This window comes from Notothenia rossii, assembly GCF_949606895.1.
Source record: "Notothenia rossii genome assembly, chromosome: 5".
Classification (NCBI taxonomy): domain Eukaryota; kingdom Metazoa; phylum Chordata; class Actinopteri; order Perciformes; family Nototheniidae; genus Notothenia; species Notothenia rossii.
In genome coordinates, this window is record NC_136903.1 from 76,075,958 (window position 1) to 76,100,902 (window position 24,945).

Consider the following 24,945-nt stretch of genomic DNA (forward strand, 5'->3'; position numbering starts at 1 on the left):
GCTGAGTGTTAAAGAGCCCGAACATTAAACCTTTCATCCTGAAGAAGAAAACAGCAGCAACAGGAACTGGCAGCAGCTCACACATCCACAAAGATGAGCTAAAACAAAGTCTAAGCCTTTGCTGAGAAAAATGTGTCTTTTTGTAGCCATGGGTTTAGAAAATAACATCCAGAAGATATTGTGTAACCTAATTGTTCTGTGCTTTAAAAAAATTAAAAGAAGGGTCTCCAATAATTTCTTTGCAACTGGAACAGCAGCACCAAGTAATTATAATTACAATTCATGAGAAGGATTTCAAGCAGTCTCACTCAGGAATAGCATTTAGTGTGAGTGCATTTGTCAGTGAGGACGTTGGTTTTTGCTAAATTGTAATCTCGGGCTGTGATGGAAATGTCTCTGAGGAGGGATGATTATTCAATATACAGAATAAGAGAGAAGGAAGATATTTCACCACACCTCCAGAGAACTCCTCCAAACATTCTTTCCAATTAAAGAAGAGCAGTAAATAACAAACACATGAAATGTAATTTGTGAGCCTGGTGGTGAGTGAAGTGGAGTTGTGCTGTGCTGACTGTTCTAATTAGTGTGCTGGTAAATGATAGTGCCCCTTCACTGGGCACACACTATAGGGGAGGATGGGTGAGGGGCAGAGAGAAGAAGATGGAGTCTTTAAAGTCAAGAACGTCAGAAATACAGCCCGCAGTGTTTACGCTGTCTTTCTTCGCTTTTGGTTTAACTTTAAATCCCATTTCCCTTATCCCCTCTCTGTCTTTATCATTTCCTTTTTTCTTTTGCACTCTTCCCCCCCCACCCCCTACAAATCACTTTTGCTTTTTTTCCACACATTTAAATCTGGTTTGATGTTGAGACGGGCTGAGTTGATCTCCAGCATGGCGTGAGTTGGTTGACAGGGAAGCTCCCTCCACTGGAAGGAACCTGGGGCGTGTGCAAAGAATACGGGCAGGGTGTACTGTGCATGCACAAACACACACACACTCACAGAGATGACATTTTACATTTAGCTTAGGCAAATCTCAAGATTCGCTGCTTATGACTTAAAGATGACATATGTAGCATCTTATTTAAAAATCTTTGCAAACAGCACAAAATAAAATGCAAACATACGTTAGTTGGAACCATAGCATAGCATTTTACTGAGGAATAAAGGATCGTTTGCATTCTCCCTTCCTTTTGTGAACAGACCTTGGGCTTTCTACCAAAAGTCTCCTTTGTCCCTGCAGAACCAGGTGAGCTGCATTCTCTCCAGATCCATGTTAAACAAGATGAGAGACATCAGATATAGTTTCACTCCCATGAGTCCCTCTAGATGCAAATCTTTCTCTTCTTTTCAAATCTCCAAAAGACACTGCGTTGACACTGCTGTATCTCTTGCACTCAATTTTCCACTGCACATTACATACGCCCCATGCAATCTGCTCTATACAAGGGTACATTGGATGACGTTTTGCTAGGAGCTTCTCGCAGGGGATCCAACCACAGGCCAGAGAGTGCAGAATCAGAAAGGAGGCTAACATACAAAGGGCCAGGGTGAAGAAGCGCGCTGCTGGTCTAGGTTGTGATTCTGAATTAAAGTCTCATAAATAATTGAAGGTTTAAGATTATCGCTCAATTATTACTGCTGACTTTTTTCTGTGATTTTAGTCTGTGAATGGAAGAAAGACAAACTAAGCTTTTAACTGAAATGCACAGTGCAGCGTTAAGCACGATATGAAGAAAGATATTTTCCTTAGAAGTGAATTGAGAGCAAACACTACTGAATACTGACTGCATATTGAACTACCGTCTATTAAAACAACAAAACACAACTCCCAACTACTGCTAATGTTTTGAGGATCTGTTGGATGGATAAGTAAGTACTTGCTAAAAATGCTTTATCAATTTGAAAGCTTATAATATGTCAGTATTCTGCTAACAGTTTTTTTGTCTGTAGCTGCTACAGTATAGCAGCTACTGATTTATTTATAAAGGAGGTTAAAAGTATGGGAAGTCTTGGAGAATCAATGAATTGACAAACAAGAAAAAGTGAAGCAAAAACAATAACTACATTCATGGTAGCAAATCAATTCCAATAATGAAGGTATACTTTAAAACATGTTGTCAATATGTAAAGTTTGGTCGTACATAGCTTACAACATATACCATGGATATGGTCCGAAATGTAAGAAAAGAGCAATCAAACAGTCAGACACAGGGAATGGTGGTAATCATGGTTAGTGTGTGTGTGTGTGTGTGTGTGTGTGTGTGTGTGTGTGTGTGTGTGTGTGTGTGTGTGTGTGTGTGTGTGTGTGTGTGTGTGTGTGTGTGTGTGTGTGTGTGTGTGTGTGTGTGTGTGTGTGTGTGTGTGTGTGTGTGTGTGTGTGTGTGTGTGTGTGTGTGTGTGTGTGGGTAATCGCTCCATGGAAAAAACATTTAAGCTCTGCTCTTTCATCTGCACGCACAGTTAGCCAGGCCTCGCCATTCATTTCTGATAAGCAAGTTCCTCACTGTGCATGGCTACAATAGCAAACTGACAACATGACGTTAGGCCGTCAGAAAAGGCGGTGCATGCAGCGGATTTAAACTTCAAATTCAATGAAAGGGCTTCCCACATTCACTGGTGCTTTTCTTTCTTCCCTGCTGGGAACAGTGGCCGCTTATTCTCACAGAAAAAGTAGCGTATTCACACACCGAGTGTACAGTACACACATAATTGCTACCTTTTAAATTAATGCTGGTTTACTTCCATATTTTCAACAAGTTATAATGGACATGCAACTGTGGAATGACTCAATCTGGATTAGTATCCTCTATCTGCCACATGAACGAGGTCCAATTACCAGCGAGATTCGACTGAAACTACAAAATTGTCGCCAAGAGTATCTTGTATATTCCCTCAATGCCGATTATTACAAACACTATATTCCCAGAGCCAGTCCTTGGCAATTATTCAGCAAATCCCTGAGTCTTCCTCACCATTTCTGCTAAATCTGATGGGAAAATAAAACCACATCCATTTATTCCTCTGTGGCTATGTTGCAATGTCCATCCTGTAATAAGCAATGATAATTAGAGGAAAACTGTATGAATGTTTGACCTAAGCTAATTAGAAAGTTTGCAGACTTGGCAGCAGGAATCAGCGGTGGGATAATGAATCATAAAATGGTTCATTACTGCGCTCAGGGAACACTCTCAATCTCAATAAACGGACATGGGGCCTAGCAGACAAATCAAACCAGGACGCATCCACCGCCTCATTTAGCTGCAGAAAGGATCACAATAAAAAAAAAAGAAGGAAAATGCTTTTTTTTTAGCCACAAAAAAAAGCATTTTTTTTTTTTTTAGAATCTAAATGGTTTCTATTATTAAAGTGTCTGTCCTCATAGCCCTTTTTATATCTGTATTCCCTCTTAGTCCATCCCCAAGGACACCCATCTTTCGGTGACGATTCGCGTTGCCATTTTCTGGAAAACATTTAATTTATTCAGAGCATCAAACATGTGTACGAATCAAAGTCAGCTAACAAGAACAACAAGTCAGTGCTAATAAACCACACTTGAGAATTTCATAACAACTGTTGAACATTATGCTGTACTTTGAACTGTGCTCCATTGTTCCCACACTTTCCTTTTCTCTGCCTTTCCTCTGGCCTCCCCCTGAGGATTGAGTGCTGAAGCTTCCCACTCACAATGCTTCTCTCCTGCTAATCCCAGACCCACAGATATACTGGAGATCCAGACCTCTCCACACCCAGAGGAAAAGCATCCGCCAACATTAGTTTCCTCAGACATCCTCTCCAAGGCCCCCTCCAGGCTGACACCAGAGGGATAAAACATCATACAGATAATAATCACTGTGACATGAACAACGTGATGTATGTGTCTATAAGCTAAATTGGATAAAAGAGGACTCCACCAACAGGTTTGCCCTTCTATAAGGTAGGCAAAGTCATGATGGGATGGTTACAAATTCTATCCATAACAAGGATAGAAGTATATGTAGAAGAACCAGAGATATTTTTTCCGAGATTCACGTGGGTTATGCTAGAGGGGATGATTTAGGCTCAACCCGCTAGTTTCAAGCTGAGATGAGAAGCTAAAGGGTCTGGTGAGTTGACTATATTATTTACATTTTCAAACTTGTAGTTCTTAACCAAAGTATGATGTATTTACCAGACTTTGCACTGCTCCCTCTGGAGCCACACACAACTGTATTCACAGTATATGGAGCTTTTATTGAATGACCTTTCCTTGTCCTGTAGCAAAGAGATATTGTGATTTGGTCGCTAAGAGTCTTTAAAAGTTACTGTCCAATTGAACAGCAACATGTTTTTTGTTTATTTATCGGCAACGACTAAAATGGCGCACACATGTACATAATGGAGTTGGCACAAAATCTGCAGTTGGCAATCTCAGCAAAGCAGACCGCGCGCAATGGGAGCTAACTAAACAACATCAATAGTAAACATTGTCCACAGAAGAGAAGTGCAAAAGCTAATTTCATGCACTGTACCACTCCACTCTTCGAGTCTCCGCCAGGCTCAATCAACAGGCCTTTATTCTCTGACTCATATCTTCAGACAGGGGAACCAGGGCTGGCACAAAATGGCTCCGGGAACAATGTGCAGGCCTGATTGCTCTATTGTGAGTTACCAGTGGCCTCTGACATCTTCTCCTGAACCAAGAGTGTCTAATTCTGACAAGATTTGTCTGGAGACACAGCTGGAGGGCATTGTCACAGACAGGTGCCATACACTGCCTGTTCAACAAAGAGGGTGAAGAGCTAGATAATAACAGAAAGAAAAAATGCCTCTGTGAAAATGGCTGTCTTTCCACACATGCTCTGCTTTTTGAGTCTTTAAAGAGACAGGCAGCCACTGTCCAAAGGGTTAGAGGTTGATAACAGAGGGAACATGCCAAGCCAAATCAGAGTCCCCAAAGGTACATTTGTTCTCTTTTGTCCACTTTGCGGCTGCAGACTAAGGAGTGTGTTATGTCCGCAGGGCAGCGCGGTGCCCTGCTCGTGGACCCTGCCCACGCAGGAAAAAAATACAGTACAGATCTGGTGTGAGGGACTGTCATCTGAAATCATGGTATTGTGCTTAAGTGCTGGCTGATATAAAGGGAGGGTGAGGTTGAACTAAAATACAGAGAGAGAGGAAAGTTCAAGTCAAAACTGTCATCCATCCACAGCCCAGTTTGTGTATGAACCAGGCAGAGACATGTCTCATACAGATATAAACATTATCTATACCTCGTCTTTTTTTATTTGAAATATCGTTAATAGTCCCATTTGACCCATCCTAGTGTTAGGAGCAGTGGGCTGCCATTATGTACGGCGCACAGGGAGCAGTGTAGGGAACGGTGCCTTGCTCAGGGACACCTCGGTAGCACTTGGTCTTTCGGGGACTTGAACTGGTGACCTTCCGATTCCCAAGCCAAGTCCCTATAGACTTTGCCCCCATCCCTCTGTACGTTTTAGTACCATGTCACGAAATGTGACAATATAGGCAATTTATTGTCTGATAAATGGAACAAATATCTATACATACAGTAAAGCGTGAAATAAGAAAAAAATATCTCATTCGAATTTTTTTTATATATAATGAAATAAAGTAAATCATCTCCAAGTCCCTGTCTTGATTTATTATGATCATTTATATCTAATTTAATATATCTCTCAATGAATCAACCTTACCAACACAGGAGAAGGAGAGGTGCAGTTGAAGGTTTACACACTTCAACTACAGCTATGTATGTAACTGTAGTAGTTCATGCAATCAATGTGTTACAATTCAGTGCCACAATCACCTTTCCACCAGAACTTTAACACACAAAAAGTATTGTTGTTTACTCACAGCCTTTGTATATGTCTGTAGGAATCTGGACCGCACTTGAAGAGTAGTTGACCTGGTATTTGAAATTGGGATCATCCACAAACTCCAGCTCCATGGACGTCGAAGTCTCCAGGGGGTTCTCCTCTTCCCCGTCCTCCGTCTGCTGAAACACACACACACATTCACACACACACACACATACAAATCTAAGTGAGCATACAAATATAAACGAGGGTATACATACAAATATAGTAACCCATTCTGTCACCTCCCATATCGGGGCTTAACAGCACCCATCTGTGGCTTTGGTACATAGAGGATATTGTCTCTCTTTCTGACTCACACAGAGTCAAACATTCCTTGGATAACGTTAAGAATACAAATAGCAATTATACTGCCTTTTGTCTGCTTGCAGATTTATGTGGGTCTATACTCTGCCTCTCATCAGAGAACAGCAGCAGGTATCAGAGCAGTCACCAAACAGAGAGACTCATTAGTAACCCAGATTTCTATCTCAGACACATGAGGTGCCATACAAATTAACCCCAACAATAACTCGCAGCCAACACCACTTACTGACGGTTTAGTCTCCCACCCATTTGAATCATAGCATATATTAAAAACAGACTCTCTTCTCTGTGATGGTTTGAACAACAACAGTGCTAATGCTGCATATTTCAATATTTTAGCACTTTTACAGCTTCTGTGTGTAGCTCATGATCAGAAAGCCTGACACACATATAACAAACAGAAACAGTCATATAGCAAAGGAATCCAGCAAAAACAGACATTTAAGCTTTTTATCTTGATCAGTTATCAATGGAGTCAAGTCTGTGTCTGTTCCCACAGGATGTAGCAATTGTGGGATGTGACACAAAATAAAAGGCATTAAGAAATAACCCCACTTTCTGATTCAGTTTATTTGATTATTCTTTGTATACATTTAAGTGTGCATACTTATAACACTATATAAAAGTCAGATGCAGCCTTAGACATACATACCGACATCTTTATGTATTCAAATCAGTGCAAAAAAAGTTATTATTATAAATGTGCAACTGCAATATGCACCTTTCATTTTAATAAAGCAGCCTGGGTTAATTAGATCTGACATGATAAAAACTGTTTGTTTTTTGGAGATATGAAATCAAAACAGCATGTCGAGGGGAGAATTGATTGATGGGCCAACTTTAATTGACTATTAAAATGTAATTACAAGCTGTTGTTGGGACGAGCAGGGGGATAGTTGTGCTGAAGTCCCATTGAAAGTCAACATAAGGAACAATACAGTGTTTTGACAGAACAGCTCATGAGAGATATGAATACATGGAAATAAGTTAGGACAGATAATTGTGAAAACACCAGATACTTAAATACCAATAATCAGTTGATTGAACATTACACATGGTTTGGCTTCGTCAAAGTTACATTTTTAGTAAAAGCAGTTTCGAAAATTACAACAGCTGTAGCCCTTTCCTAAATGTTCTATGTAGTTGTATTTGTTATATTGTCCCACATAATTCCTGTTTATCACCAGACTGCTCATCTGGATGAGTGAGAGGTTGTGAGGAAAGAATTAGCTGATATAGCTTTTGGAAACGGTCTTTGATGTTTATAATGCAGGTTAGACATGATTTATTACTCTAATGCCCTGTGGAGAACAGACTGTTTGCATGTGGTTTTAAGTCCAAACATTTGGGACCTGTCATATGGCTTCAATATGTCCCTTTAATGTCCTTTATTGTCCTAAATAAGAGGTTATTTTTATTTTATCCTGTTCCCATCCAATACAGATGTTTTGTACACGTTTGAAAAAAGAGGGAAGACCCGAGGCAGAACTAAACAGGCTTTCTAAGCAAGAGAAAAGAGAAAAAATGATGACTGTCACCAGGTTAAATCTACTTTTAGCTCTATGATAGCAATCAGACAACTCTAAGAATAATTGTAATGATATAACATGTTGGCTTTTAAACAGCAATGACTGTGGGGTTGAGGTGTTTGTTTATAATTCAGTCTGACACTAATTCTGTCAATGTCAGGCAGGGAGAGGGTTTTTTCTTTCTTCAAAAGAGCCCAATCATAATTAACCAAGGCAGCGTCTAATTAGGAGCTGAATAAATCCACGCAGGAAAGACTGATTGGTTCATTTTCTTCAACCATCCACCACCTGTTTTGCTCGATTCATTACCCAATTTGTTAATTGTATCCCCCCCTTCTAAAGGTTTAATTAAAGGCAGAAGAGGCCAGAGATGACATTTTGAAGATCCTTGCATTCAGCCAACCAGGGCTAACCTCAAACGTCACGTAAGACCCTCAATAGGCGCTTTCATACCGGAGTACTTTTCACAATATAGTTCCGAAATTTTACATGCTAAATTTTGCATTCACACCAAAAAAATCCGGAACTAGAACTTAGTTCATGAGAACCTTTTCACCCCCTTTTTAGTCCCTGCTAGAGAGCGAGTACATCCTGGGAGAAAAAGGTTCCCATTTCTGATTGGCTGGGCGAATTGCAAACCACACCCGTAAAAATCGGAAAAGTTTTGTGAAGCCGCCATTGTATTGGCTGGCATTAGCATTATTAGCATTAGCATTAGCCCAGAGCACTAACGGAGAGAGACTAACTTATGGCAACACAAAAAAAACATGGGAGCGGTGGAGTGATGAGGTGTCGGCGTTCTGGCGATTTACTCGGATTTACTGAGTTTACTTCCGGCCGGGGACTTTGGGTGGCAGTATACGCCGTGAAGTTGTTTGCGGCCTGCCAGTAAACCCAAAGTAGAAGAAGAAGAAGAAGTGACGTCAGCGGATCATTTACCTAATCCTCCCTCAGGGACTTATTCCGGTGTGAACACGATCGGCTCTTTAGTTCATCAGAACTAAAGAGTTCTGATGAACTAAGTACTGGGAGCTAAGTACGGCAAAAGTACTTGGTGTGAAAGCGCCTTATGTGTGCGAGTGTGGGTGTGTGTTTATCTGACTGCAAGAGCCAGTGTGATAAAGGGAAAACAGCCCTTAAAATAAACAAGGAACCCTTCAGAAAAATAACATTTCAGTTGTTAAATAGCTGCTTTAACATGTTGAACATGTAGCACGCCATAACTGAAAAACAGAAACATATTTAAAGAAGAAGAATCTGACTCCTTATAAATGTGATGCTGTTTTCAAAGTGAATTACTGCTATAGGAAATGATTTAGGATATGTTTCTAATGTGTGGATAAATGCATTGCAGTGAAACTTGTATCATGCAGACCTAAGAATGTTTGCATTTTCAATCTGAATCTTTCGTTCTGATCTTTTGTCTGTGTTTTAAGTGATGGCTAATAAGACTTGAAAGTCATAATATTGTTCAGCTTGCAGACAACAGGACAGTCCATGAACACAGAGAAACCCAGAGGAGGCATTCAGGTAGTGGAAAAAGAGAACAAAATTAGAAGGCTTCTCAGTCAAGCTTTGGCACAAGAGCAGTCTTAAAAACAAATCATCACATTGCATTTTAATATCAAGGTTACAGTGACAAGAGGAGAGATGAGGGTATAGAGTACAGGATAGGGAACAGAGGAGATAAGGCTGGAATAAGAGAGCCCGCCAATCACTTACCTTTTTAAAACTGAATTCTGATCATATCTCCCTGATAGTACAGCACTACATTATTACATATAGTACATTTTCACTCCGGTATTAAAGCCTTCATTGAGAGGGGTCATCGTGGGAAGAATATAGATAGAATAACTGGTGGGTGACTGTTGGTGTTGCAGGGATGAGGACTGACCTCTAACTGACCTCTGCCACCGTCTTTTGGTGGTTGTGAGGTTGGTGAAGTGGGGGTCAGGGGTGTGTCACTGGCTAGGACCTCAGTGTGCCATGTTAATGATGACGGATGTTCTCCAATTAGATGTGCTGACAGGCCCTAAAGCGCTGTGTCATTAATCACAGGAGTGGCGTGCACAAAGAGAAAATCACACCATGATTTATTGCTCCTCCGCCTCATTCTCTTCCCCTCTCTATCTCACTCTCTTCACATCTTTGTGTGCTTTGGGGGGGGGGGGCATTCTAGCACTCTTTCAAACTCAATCAATCAGCGACCACGGGCTCCGGGTGTGACCTATCCTGGGGAGGAACTGGTGGCATGGGGAGACCAAACAGCACTTGCAGATCTTTTCTGGAGGAAACTACGTTACCTGGCCGGCAGGAAGTTCCTCCAATATCATTTATATTCTTCAGTATGAATGGCACACGTGGTAGAAATGGTGTCCTCTTGTGTGGAAGTGCGATATGACTCATGTTTTGATGGGCTGAGTTCCAACAACCCCTCCAGTTGAGCTTAGCAGAGAGTCGACACAGTGAGGGTCCGTGGAGAGGGAGAACACTCTGGAAGGAGGACTGGGGGAGGACAGCTGAAGTCACTGTCACATGCACGTCGGCCTGCCCCTGCTCTGTCACACCAACTCACCATAAAGCAGTGTCACCTCACTAACACACACAGACATCTCAGGGGCCTGTGACCGGAGGGGGCATCAACACCGAGGAGGCCGGGGCAGGAGTGGGTTGGGGTTGCAGGACAGGGTGGCAGGGGTGGGGAGTAGGGATGTCACAATACCAGAAATGTAATAGTTGATACAAATGCCAGTGAAATTCCACTATTCTCAATAGCGCAGTGCAAATCAAAACAGTATATTTCATGTACTTTATCATACACTTTTGTATTATCGCCTTCTTACAGCTTTTTGATAGAAAGTTCATAATTCCCTAGTCTATGATGTCTATATTAATTTACTGTGAAAACATATCCGTCAACCAACTGGATGTATTCAAGTTTCTCACTACAAAACATTACATGTACAAGATTACATTTGAACACATCATGATAACCTAATTTACCTTTGTTCAATAGCATTTTACTGAGTATAACTTCTGTGCACTCAATTGCAACAAAATCCTTGGTTCACTGACTGCTAACACTTCATATTAACTAGCTTTGTTCTTGCAAATTTCAACATGGTTTGTTATTCACAAAGTAGAATTATAAAAAGTAGGGTATGTCCCCTGGAGGTATCTTTAGTAATTTACTGTGTCACAAACACTGTTTCTAATGTTTCTTGGACATCAGGATGCCATTACGCTTGAGCCCTTACAGTACTTATGGTATTGTAGAAAAACAATACCCTTGTGTTTTTAAAACTTTGGCATCGACTTGGAAACAAAGTATCGGTTCTCGTGACATTCCTAACGGGAAGTGGGTAGTATTTTGGGTTTAGGCAGGAGGACGAGGGATGGGGGAGCAATCCGTACTGTACTCACATAGTCTGAACCCGCTTTGGAATCGTAGTATGAAATGGCACTCTCCTGTGCAGAAAAGAAAAGTGAAAATACAGGTGATGAGAGAAGATATAGCAGTGTGTATATCAACCCCGACTCATCGCGGTGGTAAGCTAGAGAGTCATGTTTATATTCAATCACACTGTTCAGCATGAGAATATAATCAGCATCACAGAACACAGGAAGAGTAGTGTGATGTGGAATGAGAGTCATGAGAAGGTGAGCAGATAGCTGTATGTATCTGGGCAATGCTTTTGTTAATGGACCAGCAAACATTTTGGCTTGCCAAAGCAGGGAAAGCACAGGTGGAGGTACCTTTGTTGATGACGGCTGCGTTCCATTTAAGTGAGCCAGTTTCAGGGCTGAGGTATTGTGCTGCTCGTTCAAAGACCTTGCCTGCTGATCACTTAATGAATTGGGGCCATCGTTAATGTTTACCTGTGCTTTTCTGGCTTTTACAATACAAAATGTACACTATCAAAAGGATCTATTAGATGCAATGTATGTGGCACATGTTCAAACTTAGTGAAAATCACTGTAGGAACATTTTCATGTGTTGTGGAAAACTTAAGCTGTGGTATGAGCTCAGTTTGCAGTGAGAGAAGAATAAACTCAAAACGTTGCCCTCTCTGGGAGTCTTATCCAGCTCAGCGGGCTGTGTTTTCACTCAAGGAATACAGCTCTCATAAAAGGAAAGTAATGTAAATGTATGCAATTTTCCTCTGTTTTAATTACCAACTGAATATAACCAGTCACAGGCTTAAGCCCCAGATTCAGCCTCTAACCACCAAGCTCCCGGCCTTTACCCCCAGCAAAGACCCCCAACACAGGAGTGTTGTTTGGCACGAGCAGCATCCGTGGGGCCGGCCTCATTATCACGAAGAGGCTGGCTGAGGACGCGCTCTCAAGGGCAGCACAGTGGAGGAGCTGTGGTCAGGGTCTGGTGAGGGAGGATGGCTCACAGAGAAAGAGGGATCTACAGTACAGGTAGAGAGAGTCTTAAACACAAATTACTCGCCTACTGGTATTAGACAAAGGGACATACATAAGCACACAAGGACTTTTCTTTCACAGTCAGGCAGCCTCCATCTTTCTCCCAGCTGCCTCCCTGCAGTGAGAGCCTCTCTACACACAACGAGCGGGGCCTTGGCCGGCCTCCAGTGCTAATCACAGTCAGCCACTCAGCTCAGCTCAGTCCCTGACAACTCACCAAAGAAACAGTATGATAAAAACTCTCACTGACACCAAACATGGGGGCAGACCAGCCTGGACGCAGCTTATGTCTTTGGGTAATGAGCGTGGACAAGATAGAGGAGGAGCTGAATCTGTCCCCTGACACATCTCCTCTACTTACCAGCACTCCCCAGCTCCGTCACAGATCTGGAGTGAGGACGTAAGCAGAGGAGCTGAGCGGAGGGATCTACATTGGATTAAGGTGGAGGGGGAGCATGGAGGCTGAAGTCGGGGGGGATATGGAGGGAGGAATTCAGTGGAGAGAAATGGGTGGTGGTGGGTGCAGTGGGAAAGAGATGCCAAGGCTAAAAATAGCCTGTGCCTCTGCAGAGAGGGAAGAGGGAGAGCGAGCGAGACGGTGGCAGAGCAACAGTGTTGTTGTGTCTGCCAGCAGGATTGATCTGGAGCCCAGTCCTGCTCAGACTGGTCCCTCGTATCTGAAGAGTTTACTCTCACTACTGCGGCATTACAACTCATTATTCAGGGCTGCTTCCTGTAAATAAAAGCTTGGTTCCTCGCACCCGAGGGACACCTTCCAGCAGCTTTACTCACAAGAACTAATACACAAAAAAAACACACACATTACCGAAGAGAAAGACTTTGGTGAGAGAACCAACAATGTAGCTCCCTTGCTAACACTTAATCGTTGTTTTTGTTATTTTGTATCCATCACTTATTACTGCTTTGCGTTGCAATCGATAGAGACATGTACACAGTGAGTGCAGATTGCACAAGGGGGCACTGGATGTTGAGCATGACGATTATGTGACTCAGACGCTTGTTGTCCCTCAAGTATAGTGTATGTTGGTTTTATTTAACACGCTTCTTTCATTTGCTTCATGGCTGTTTGCACAGCTGTGTTTACTTTACTGCACTGTTAGCTTGTACATCCCTCACTCGTGCTAAACCTGCACCATGTACAATCAAAATGCACCATTCAGTAAATCCTTAGTATCAGAAGCATTAGTGAATACATTGCTATCACAAACATGTTTATTTACATTACTCCTTTTAATAATAAGTTCTCTTATTGAACATTTGTAAAAACAATATAAACACATATTAAATGGTTTTTAACATATCCTAGTAGTAAGCAGAATAAGAAGCTGAAAAAGAATCAGGTGTTGGGATTCATGGATTTTGTAAAGTCAAGATTTCATCTGATATTCAGAGCAGACAGGATATGATGGGCAAGAAAATTGAATTTACCGAAAAAAAATAGCAATTCATCAAAGTACCTACAGTACCACTACGTAACAACAACTGCTGCCTTCATACAGGCATGCACTGAAGAAGTAGCTGCATGTGGACGAGTCCTAAGCCGCTGTGACCCTGCCTGCTGCCCCCGGGGAGCGGGGCCATCTGCTGCAGCTGGTCACGGCTCTCTATGGGCCAGGGTCCAGGTTAAACACACATCTGATACCACACCGAGCAAGGAGCTATCCTAACCTCATCTCTCCAAACGGCACCCTGCTTGTAAACATACACATACTGTAAATAATAAATTATCCCATGCTTAGACACTCACAAGTAGGGACAGAAACTAATGTGATCATTGATTAATTGTTAAAGCCTTGGCTTTAAATGGCTGTATAAAGCCTCTCATTGTGGTGGAAATTCTTGAAATAAACTAGCCAAAGAGTTGTCCTTCTGAGTCTTTTTAATTTTTTGCAAAAGAGGCACACAGCCTGAAGAGCAATGTCTCCACAGCCTAGTGCAACTACTCAGACTGAAGAGAGCTTTTATATAGTTACAATGAATACATGAGATAACTGACCCATGACCCTATCAGAGTACAATAACCCCATGACCAGATCACTGATCACCCACTGTGGGGTCACATGGCACCTTGTGACTGAGATCTACTGTCTCTTGACATGTAAGGCTTACAGAATATTATTATGTTATGTTAAATATAACATCATAGCATTGAATTCTCTGATAATCATAATTTCGAGAGATTTCCTGCTTTTCTTTTATATCGTATGAATATATTTGGATTCAAAACCGCCCAAAACAAAACGTCAACTAGCCAAATGAGTTAACGATAATAAATAAAGAATCTTTACAATAGTGAAAATAATCATGTGTGTAAAAGGCCAGTTTACGGCTTACAAAAAGCAGTCACACGAAGACACTAACGGCGTATTTCCACTGCAGAGCCTCGCACGGCTTAGTACGGCATAGTTAGGCCTTGGTAGGCCAGGCTCACTTTATGCTGCGTTTCCATTACAGTTTAGGAACTGGGGTAGTAACTATAGTAACGCAGTGTAGGCGGAGCCGTGACATCATCTTCAATGCTAAACAAAACCAACATCAGCCGTTAGATGTTAGCCCTCAGAGATCACAGCTCCTCATATCTGTTCAGAAACTAGACAAAAGTTAAACAAGTTCAAACCACAGACTGTCTGTGTCATGGTGAATACAGTCCCTGGTTTATTTATGTCTGTAGGCCGTTGTTGTGAGTATGGACGGTCGGAGCATATACTCCGTTAGCTTAGCCGATCTCCATTCAGAAAATACGCTTTTTAAAAGGTTTTTCTCCTGCCGTCTGTCTGCAGACTTGTCAAAGCATTAATTCATGGTTTTTACTAACCGGTATCAGTATGTTGTTACTTCGGCATCATTTTGAAACGTGTATTACAATTAAATCACGGTAAAATATGTTAATTTTGTTGTAGTAGATTCTCTCACTAGTTTAGCATACTCAGCCCGGTTGTTGGCCCGGAAAGAACTTCAATTTTGGAGAGCCAGAAAACTGTGAAAAAGTACCTGCTAGTCGGAACCACGCCAAGTGGAAACGCAACCAAAAACGGGCCGGGCACGGCACGCTTAAACCGCGCTGTAGTGGAAATGTGCCATAACAAAGTCTGAAAAATTCCCCATGACACAAAGTGCTATCAGTAAATGAAATCTATCATGCTGAGTGGACAAACGAATTCCAAACGGAAGACAAATACTGAGGTCAGGCGATGATCTCCAGCCCCTCCCTTACATCAATCTTCCTCCGCTCATCTCCTTTCCTCTCCTCACCCTTATCTCGATCGGCTTCCTCTCTCTTCTTCCTCTTCCTCATCCTCCTCCAACCTGCCCCTTCTTATCTTCATCTTTCCCAATCTCTCTATCCTCAATACCAGCCTTCTGTCGCCAATTTCAGATTCCAACAAAAGCAGCGGCGCGTAGGTTAGATGCCTACTGTTGCTATAGAAACCGCCCCTCTGCTCTGGATTACAATGTGACTTTGTCTCCTCGCCAGGGCTACAATGTCTGCTCGTTGCTATGTCTGACCAGAAGATGCCTGCCTATCTTTTGTCAATCTGTCAGAATACGTGATTGTTCTCCTGCCAGCGTGTTTCCATGTCATCCCTACATGCTGTTATTTTAATGTCACCCATTGCTTGTAGTAACACATTTAACTTCACAAAACCCTGTCAAGTGAAGGTCGGAGCCTTTAAAGCCCCAAAATGTCCTCCTATGTGAAGAGGACCTTGACAGGTGATTTACCCGGTAAAGCGTTGGGTAACAATAGGTGATTGAAAAATGGCTGGTGCATAAAGGCTGTCACATGTCGGGGTACCTGTAATGACGGAGTGTGGTCGCCGGGACTAAACCTTTTGAATTTGAATCTGAGAGCTCTCTCTATGGGCTGCCGGAGACACACTGACATTTGAGCAAGAGACAAGCGCTCCATCATGGGTGGGGACAGATTACAGTCATATTCATATCTCCTCTGGACACCTGCTAATGATTTTATAATTACAGAACACACTCTGTGCCTCCGCCGTGCCCTGGGGTGTGCACACAAGCATGAAGAAACGCACACACAGCGTCTTTCACACACACACAAACACAGCACCTCTCTCCTGGCCTCGATTGTCTAGCAATAATTCGTAGCACCAGTTTCCCTAATGGAAGCTGACATTATATCAAACACAATGAAGGATTTCATTTACTGCTCTTCATTAACCCACGCACATCAGCCCATAAGGCGTGCACACACACACACACACACACACACACACACACACACACACACACACACACACACACACACACACACACACACACACACACACACACACACACACACACACACACACACACACACACACACACACACACACACACACACACACACACACACACACACACACACACACACACACACACACACACACACACACACACTATGCAAACACCAGAAAAAAAGAGAGAAAACCAAACGAGGTGATTTTGGTTGCAGAGAAGAACTGCTTACATGAAGTTTGAAAACCACTATGAAGATATAACTCCTATTATCTCACCCACTCCAATCTTTCCCCTGTCTTTACCCATTTCCCCCTCTGTCCTTTTATTTCCGCAGCATCCCTATATCCCATCTCTTCATGTCAAACGGTATGAAACTCAAGACATTGGAAGTAGATAAACCTCGGACCGTATTAGCTGGTGAGACCTCTCCAGTGAGAGGGGGGAAGGCAATCCCCCCGGCTAAGCACATACTCGTACACTTTTGACTCCAGCGAATACACGAGTCCACCTATAATTTATCTATGCTAAGTAAGAAATGATTGACATCCAATTTAACCAGGATACATGAAATGTAAAGGAAATACACAAGGGCGTTCATACTAAAGGGGGAGCCATCAAAATGAAATCACAATACGCCATCAGAAACAAATGAGTTCAGCTCATTTCCTTTAGTTTCTTTGACCCATAGGTTTGCTGTTCCAACGTGAGGTTGTGAAATATGATTTTGAAACAGAGGTTAATCAATCATAGACATGCATACATGTGTCAAAGATCTGAAAGCCCCTTACCAAGTTTGATCTTGAATCAGGGTCTGTGAATAAAATAGGAATTCCTGTTCTTTGGTGGAGGCTTTTTGAGTCAAATGATGTCAAAGCCTATCCTTTACTGGGTGCGGTTCATTGGTTATTCAAATACATTTAAATAAAGGATTGAAAAGATTGGAACAAATGATCTATTGAAAAATAATATTTTATTAAATCTCTAACTTTATTGCAAAAATTGTTTCAAGCTAAATATAGAGAAACAAATCTCAAAATCATATTTCACATTGTCACTTGTACATTTGAGTTATTATGTGCTTGTTACTAGGGATGGGAACGATTCATCGAATATTCAAAATTATTCAGGTATTCGAATATGAGAATATGAGTTATGAATATTTTTATTGTCATTTTCTTTTTTGGGAGGGGTGCCTAAGTTGATTACATATGATCAAATGGAATAATTCAATGTATACGACAGTGCCATAGCTAAGTGTGTTGGGTCTAAAGGTGTGTTTTGCTCCGCTCACCGGTCCCTCACAGCGGGCAGAGCTGCAGGTGCTGATCTCTCTCTCTCGCGTCCGGTTATACTTCATTCGTGTTTATGTCCAAATCCATCAGATCTAGCTAGTTCTAGCTAATGATATGGCTGCTGCCCCTCCCTACACGCAAATCACGCAGACTCAAACCTCATCTTATGCCCAAATTCCAGCTGAGAGGGTCTTCTCTACAGCTGGCCTGATTGTGAAACGTCTCTGCGTCCGCCTCTCCCCTGAGTATGTAGACATGCTCATATTCTTAAACAAGAATGAGTATTGAATAGCTGCTACTTATTTGAACATGTGTTCATTTATTTTCCCAAATATTTTTTTTTGTATAGGATATGTACATTTTGGTTAATCGGTTAACCGTTTTTTTGGGGGTTGAATATTCGAATATACATTTGCTTTCAAATTCCCATCCCTAGTTGTTACTATCAATCATCACAACTTATTTATGTGCCATGATATTGCAATATATGATATAATGTGATAAATCATCACATTGAATGATCGCTGGCTGGCTTGAGGTGTCTGGTCTGAAGAATTGCCTGTTGTCACAGTCTTAACCACTGAAGGTTACCAAAATGCCTCTTTATAATGTCAAGTCAATACAGAGTCAACCAGCAAACTGGAAATTAAACTGTTGGCCTGGAAGACAGAGCGAGGGGGAGAGCTATTGAGCTACAGTGAAACTCAGATAAAGGAGTGCATGACGGAGGCCTTGGGCGCGGCTGCCTCCCTCTCTCTCTCTTCTTCCTCCTCTCTCGTTCTTTCATTGGCATGCTCTGCATCTCCAGGCTTTTAAGCGATTAGGGAGCTGCTGAGACCATGGCGTCCAAGCATAGCTCCATGCAGATGTTCATTTGTATGCCAATAAACAAATGTGCCCCCAGATTAAAGCTCCAATACACAGTGCAAATTCAGCAAAGTGAATGACATTCTCCATGCACATCTCATCAATGTCTTGCTCCTGTTCGGGCAGAGTGCCGTGCCTCCTCTAACCGGGCGCTCTCTTCAAAGACCCTCACAAAGATGGGCGGCAACCCAACAGATAGTGAGGGAGAAGAGACAGAGCGAGAACAATTGTGAAAGAGAGAATTTGTGATTATTGTGAAATTAAGAACACATAATTACAAAAATATTAAGGTTAATAATACCATGGCTTCATTTCATGCCCCCAATTTCACCCATGAATCTGCAATTTCTGGTCCAAAGATCTCTCTTTGTAAACATCGTGCAGGTCAAATAATCCTATTCTTTCTCCTCTCTTTTTCATTCCCTCTTTTTTGTTTCTCTCATTCACCCCATCCCTGCTGTGCCGTCTCTTTCTTTCAGAGCCTGACACTTCCCCTTGGTAAATGCAGTTAAAGCAGTCTGTGAATATTACAATCCTGCGATACCGAGAGAAGGCTTTGTCCTGCTGCACTCTGGGTAATGCTGCTCTCCATTGTTGGCTGACAGGGCTCCATTGAGGAGCAGGTTTTAATACTGATAGCATCACCACACTGCATGGACACAGTGCCAGATAAAAAGCCTATCCAAAATGACACACGCATGCCAACACCTCCCAAACATGCCCCCAATCTGATTGTCAGAGGGGAAGCAGGTGCTTTAACACCCAATAAAGACAAGTAAGATAAACAGGACATGGCAATATATATACGCTATCATTGGATTCCAGAGGGATTTGATAAAGCAAATACAATTATCCAAGTGAAGCATTTTAACGGCATCTGTAGCCGGGGTAACCAATCACAAGCATACTGGTTCTCCGTCAGGATGTCCCCCGTCCAATCACACTGCAGCTTGGTATGACACTAGAGCTCCATTTATCTGTGTGAAATGGTTCCAGGTTCCATTTCTCCAAGAGGTCTGAATACAGATTTCCATTTCACTGGTGCTTTCCAGCCATTTCCCACTTCCAACCCATACTGTAGAGTCCTGCTAAGTCACCTACCCCATCTACAGGCTGACTGAGAGTGGCCAATCAACAATCAGCGGCGACCAAAGGAAACCTGTTATTTTCGACCCCGTAATCATTTCCATCAGATGCCTTGCTGTCTCTCACAATGATTCCAACATTCAAATGACAAAGGGAAGCCTGCCTTAAGATATCTGCAGACAGACACCAAGGACAGCAGGGGTAGAATACACAAATATCATAACCAGAGCTGGCATCTGCCCTCTGCTACAGCAAAACCAGCCTGTCACCGCAATACAGGCTGATAGCACTCACAAAATGACACCCTGCCTGCTCAGACGCACCCCTTTCCTACAACTTGGTACACTGGAACAAGTCTTTGACATACGATATAGAGGGAATATTTTCTACAGACATCTTTTTTAATTGGGACTAAATTCATGGGTCAAACTTTTGTATTTTACATCTCACTCATATCTACTGTCAACTCTAATAAAAGGCATGGCTAAAACAAATGTTTGATGTAGAATTTGTATTTAAGTATGACTTAATAGATAAATTTTTAAGCTCTAAGTGTGATTTACTGTCAATGTCTACATTAAAAAAGAGAAACTATAAACAAATAAAGAAATACCTTTTTTGTTCTTCTCTCTTACCAGAAGGGTCCTACAAAATAACATTTCATGGATGTTGGCCATGTGTTGAAAAGGGGAAAATCGAGGCTTGCTGGATTTCTCTGACTATTGATTCCCATCTCCTGTGAGGCACGGAGATCGATCGCTGGGATTTAAAATTGGGTACTCTCTCAACCCTTACTAGCGCGACAGCCGGCCAAACTGCGACTGACTGAGACCCCTGAACTTCTCTCCTTCTCTGCATTATTCTATCTTCACGTTTCTCATTACTTGTTCTTGCACTTCAAGGCTTCTTCCATTCAGGAAGAGAATATAAACTTTGCCAAAGTCCTCCAGCTTGAGTGTAAAACAGCATGAGATTTCAAGAGGTCTCTCTTGAAGCAGCAGACGAACATTAGGGGTGAGCGAGCGAGAAAGAAAAGAAAGGCCACAAAGTGGTGGTGGAAAAAAACGAAAAGAGCTGGAGAAGGGAAGGGCAAAAGATTGAGAAAAGGACATTTCTACCTTGGAGAGCACCACTTAAGCAAATTACAGTGGGCTGCAATCAAGAAGCTGAAATTACAAAACTGTTGGGTCACCACAGCAACCGAAAGCCTGATCAAAGCTGTGAGCCGAGCAGCAAGCTGATGGAAAGAGAGGGGAGGCACGAGGAGAGGAGAGAGATCAGGAAGAAGGAGAAGCTTCAGTCAAAATGGGAGTTTAAAGTGAAGTCTGTATCAACATTATTATAATTGACAAATTGATCAAATGTGGTCTGATCTACAAGGACACACACTTCCAAGTTGTTCTCTTGTTTTGTGTTAGCACCCATGGCAGATGCATCTCAGTATTGAGTATAAGTAAAGCTTGGTGCAGTTTCTAGTGAGGCAGCCACGCCATCAGATACATTTGATAGGGAGAAGACTCGGCTCTATTGTAAACTGTGCAGGAATTTCTATGCACATGGCAGCCCCCCCTCACTTCTCCCCATCCAGTGGCGAGCAGATGGAAGTCTGCTCGGTGGCTCAGGATTCAGTGATAACAATGTTTATGAGTTCCATTACGTGCTCGGCAGGCTGCAAGCACTGTCTCAGCGCTGTCGTAAGAAAAAAAAATGCTCACAATGAAAATTGATGCAGTTTATTTGTTATAATGCAGTGTGGCTATGCTTATCAGTGTTTGAAATAAGCACTGTGCATTTAAAAAAAGGCTCACACATGGCCATATTCTAACCTCCCCCTCTCGGGCCTCCGCTACAGATATCGTTTTGGTTGTTGTGGTGCTGACACATTTTATTTTGTACTTGTGCTTCAGAAGGTCTGCACCTGGGTTTAAAAATAAGGGACCAATATACAATTCAGGAAAACTGAACAGGCAAAATGAGAACAACATGATGGTCAGTGTATACAAAAAAACTATGTAATTCCCAATATATATAAATTAACTTGCAAATAAAACACCACCATCCTGTTTGACTCAACAAATGGCCGAAGGGATAGAAATAAATTCCACAATTCTGCACGAGAATATGTGCTATTAAATACTCAAATGCATGCGCTTGGACTAATGGTTAATTGCAGTCTGTTTTAGCTAATCCGGTGAGAGATGAAAACAGGGTTTTGGCAACATTTCCATTAGAAAAAAGAGAGGGAAAAAATTACATAAAAAATGTAAATGTTGAGTGCAGTGAGATGAAACAAAAACCAGAATGAGGCGTCTCTCTTAATTTTCTGAGTATTTTACCAGAATCTGAATTTGAATCTGTCAAATGCAGCCCTCATAAGACTAATGTATTCTGTGGCTAATGGAGCTGGTAGCTTCGAGGGCTGGGTTGAGAGTCGCCACAATGATTCTCACTCATTTCCTCTGAAGGGCCAATTATCTCAAATAGAAGCATTATGAAAGGAGCCGAACTTGGTCAAGTGAACAAACCCTTGCAACTGTAGCCAGGGCCCCTAGCACTTAAGACAGTGTTACGCCTCTTAGGGGACCTTTTGGCAGGGCATTCAATGTAGATAAAATGCTGGCTTACAGTAGCCAACATTGATCCACACAAAATAATTTAAAGTATCTAATTTAAAGAATTGTCAAAAGACGATCGAGAAACGCTAAGGCTTTTAGCATCGGTAAGGGGAACACTGTAGGCTATTTATGAATATTATTTGTATGCATTACAAAGGTACCAATGAACATACATGTGTGAAGAGCAAGAAAGAGGTCACATGAATATCATTGTGTTATGTATGAGAGTGGGTGGCTGAGTGGTGATGAAGAGAGAGAGAGAGAGAGAGGCAGAGGGTGAAGAGAAAGAAAAGGAGAGACTGTGTTGTCCTATGATGAAAGGCTTGATTGATTAGAGAGTGATGATTGCAGTAAATGGCCTGGAAGATGGCTCCATCTCTGTTTCCCGTTTTCTGCGTCTCTTATACCTTCTTCCCTCACTTGCTTGCTTTCTCACTTACACCTCTCTCTGCCTCTCTTTGTCACCCCCTCTTCCTGGTTTCATCATGGCAACCCATCAACAGAGTGCCTCTCTCTCCCCTAATGGCACCGCTATTAGCACTAATGCATTTCAAACGTACAGCAGCTGCCACATCACAATCTGATGGAAAGTACATGTCTTCCTCCAATCTCCACAATCTCTGTCCTTTCTTTCATCCAATCTCGTGTCTCTGTTCCAACGTGTTGCACCTCGTGTCAACCCTCCATCAGCTAAGCAACAATGTTCATCATCTGTAGACGGTATACGATGAGATGAATGGATCTATATGTCTGTTAGTTAGTTTGAAAATAAGGCTGATCACAGACAGTTTTATGTTATTTATTTATAATGAGCTGCATCGTCTGGTTCAGGGGTTCCCAACCTTTTTTCCCAAGAGCCCCCCCAAATGGCTCCTGTTGGAAGTTGCGCCCCCCACACACAAACAAGGGGGGGGGGGGGATGGTAATTCAAGTTTAAAAGTCTAAAAAATGCTACAACTGCAGTCACAAACTGGATGAATGTGAAGTATTTTGTTAAAGGAGGATGAAAGCGTAATTAAGGAGCACTATTGGAGTGACTTTGATGGTTATTGGACTCAGGATTCATTCATTTGGATTCCCGCTGTGTGAAGAAATTAAAGGACGGCGCAAGTGAAAACAATTCAGAAAGGAATTAAACTGTTTAAAACACATGCTCAAAATAAGCCGGATTTTGCCGATGTGTTTATGTGGATTCATACATCGTAAATAATCTACAAAATGGAGGAGACCGATCTGATCGGAGCAACTGTGACAAATAATCCAACTGAAACCGGCATGGACAATGACTATGTTTTAAAAATGCGCTTATCCAGAAAAGCCTGGTTTGGACCCTTTACGGGCAGAAGAAACATTTATATTAAATAAAGAATTATACATTTCTGTCTTTTTATGCTAATAATAGTTACTAACTTGAATTTTTATTCAAATTAATCAATTATTTTTTATATTTTATTGTAATATAGAGACAAGGCTTTTAGTGACAATCATGTATTGCGTTACAATTATATGTAAAAAAAATAAAAAAAATAAAAAGACTACCGTAATTTTCGGACTATAAGCCGCGCCTTTTTTCCCTATTTTTCGACGCTGCGGCTTATATAACGGTGCGGCTAATCTATGGATTTTTACAGCTAACGGCCACCACCTTTAACTCTATGGGCTCTATGGCCGGTCCGCGGACCCCCACCTTTAAGCGGCGGGTTCCAGCAGGAAAAGCTCGAGGCCGGAAAAGAGTGAGACAGGTAGCGCGCAAAAGTAAAAGTGGAACCGAGAGTGGTATGCCGCTGCTGCGGCTTATATTCAGGTGCGCCTTATAGTCCGAAAATTAAGGTAAATATGATATTTGGCCTCAAATCATCTGAGACCTGGCGCCCCCCCCAAGGTGGTTGGGAACCACCTTGGTTTGACTATAACTTCAGTTTGAAACTTTTAACTCAAAAAGACACCATGTGTTTACCTCCCCAGTTTAGTTTGGAAGAATAGTGTGTTGAAGGGTGAGATGAAACGTATGACATGTTTATACTGAACCTGCGATGACTGTAATATAATTGTTGAACACTGTATAATTATCTAATTACTAGCAAATCGTTTGTGCTCCTTTTCCTATGTTTGCACAGAAAATTGAAATACGTCTCATTTGAAAAACTAAAGAGACAATCAAGATATATACAAATGCATAATGGAGTCACTATCAAAACGTGATCAGTCGGGACAAGATATCTCTTAACATATCTTTGCTGGTCCGAATTAATTAATGACCAGATGTAAAGAAGCCGTGTTATCTTATAATAGCTGAATTCATTCCTTTTGAAGATAACAACAATGCCTACATGACTTTCAAAGGCATTTATTGAAGATAAATCAAAATCCAATCTTAGCTGGTCAAAATGCAAATGTCCCATCATATATGAAATGCTCATAGCCATAAGTTGGTTCCAGCATACTCACTGGTGTCTGTATGGTGCAGAGGCCTAAGTGTATTTTTCCCACACTGTCTCTTCCTCCAAACCGGGCGTATTTAGTAAGCCTCGTCATCATTGTGCACCAACATTAATGATTAATATACTTAAACAAAAGTGATATCTACAAACTTATGTGACAATTTGATTGCCAAACATTAACAAAACTTTAACTGCAGTGCTCAGCCTATGTATGGCCACGTAGTTGGTT

The 24,945-nt window shown here is 41.8% G+C and overlaps 1 protein-coding gene across 1 annotated transcript in view; it reads right to left on the minus strand.

Moving 5' to 3' along the window:
* cacna2d2a (calcium channel, voltage-dependent, alpha 2/delta subunit 2a) overlaps positions 1–24,945 on the minus strand; it is a 139,471-nt gene that overhangs the window by 45,433 nt on the left and 69,093 nt on the right. Inside the window, 2 exon segments of the mRNA XM_079682190.1 lie at positions 5,855–5,996; positions 11,136–11,180. Of these exon segments, the coding sequence (XP_079538316.1) occupies positions 5,855–5,996; positions 11,136–11,180 (187 nt within the window).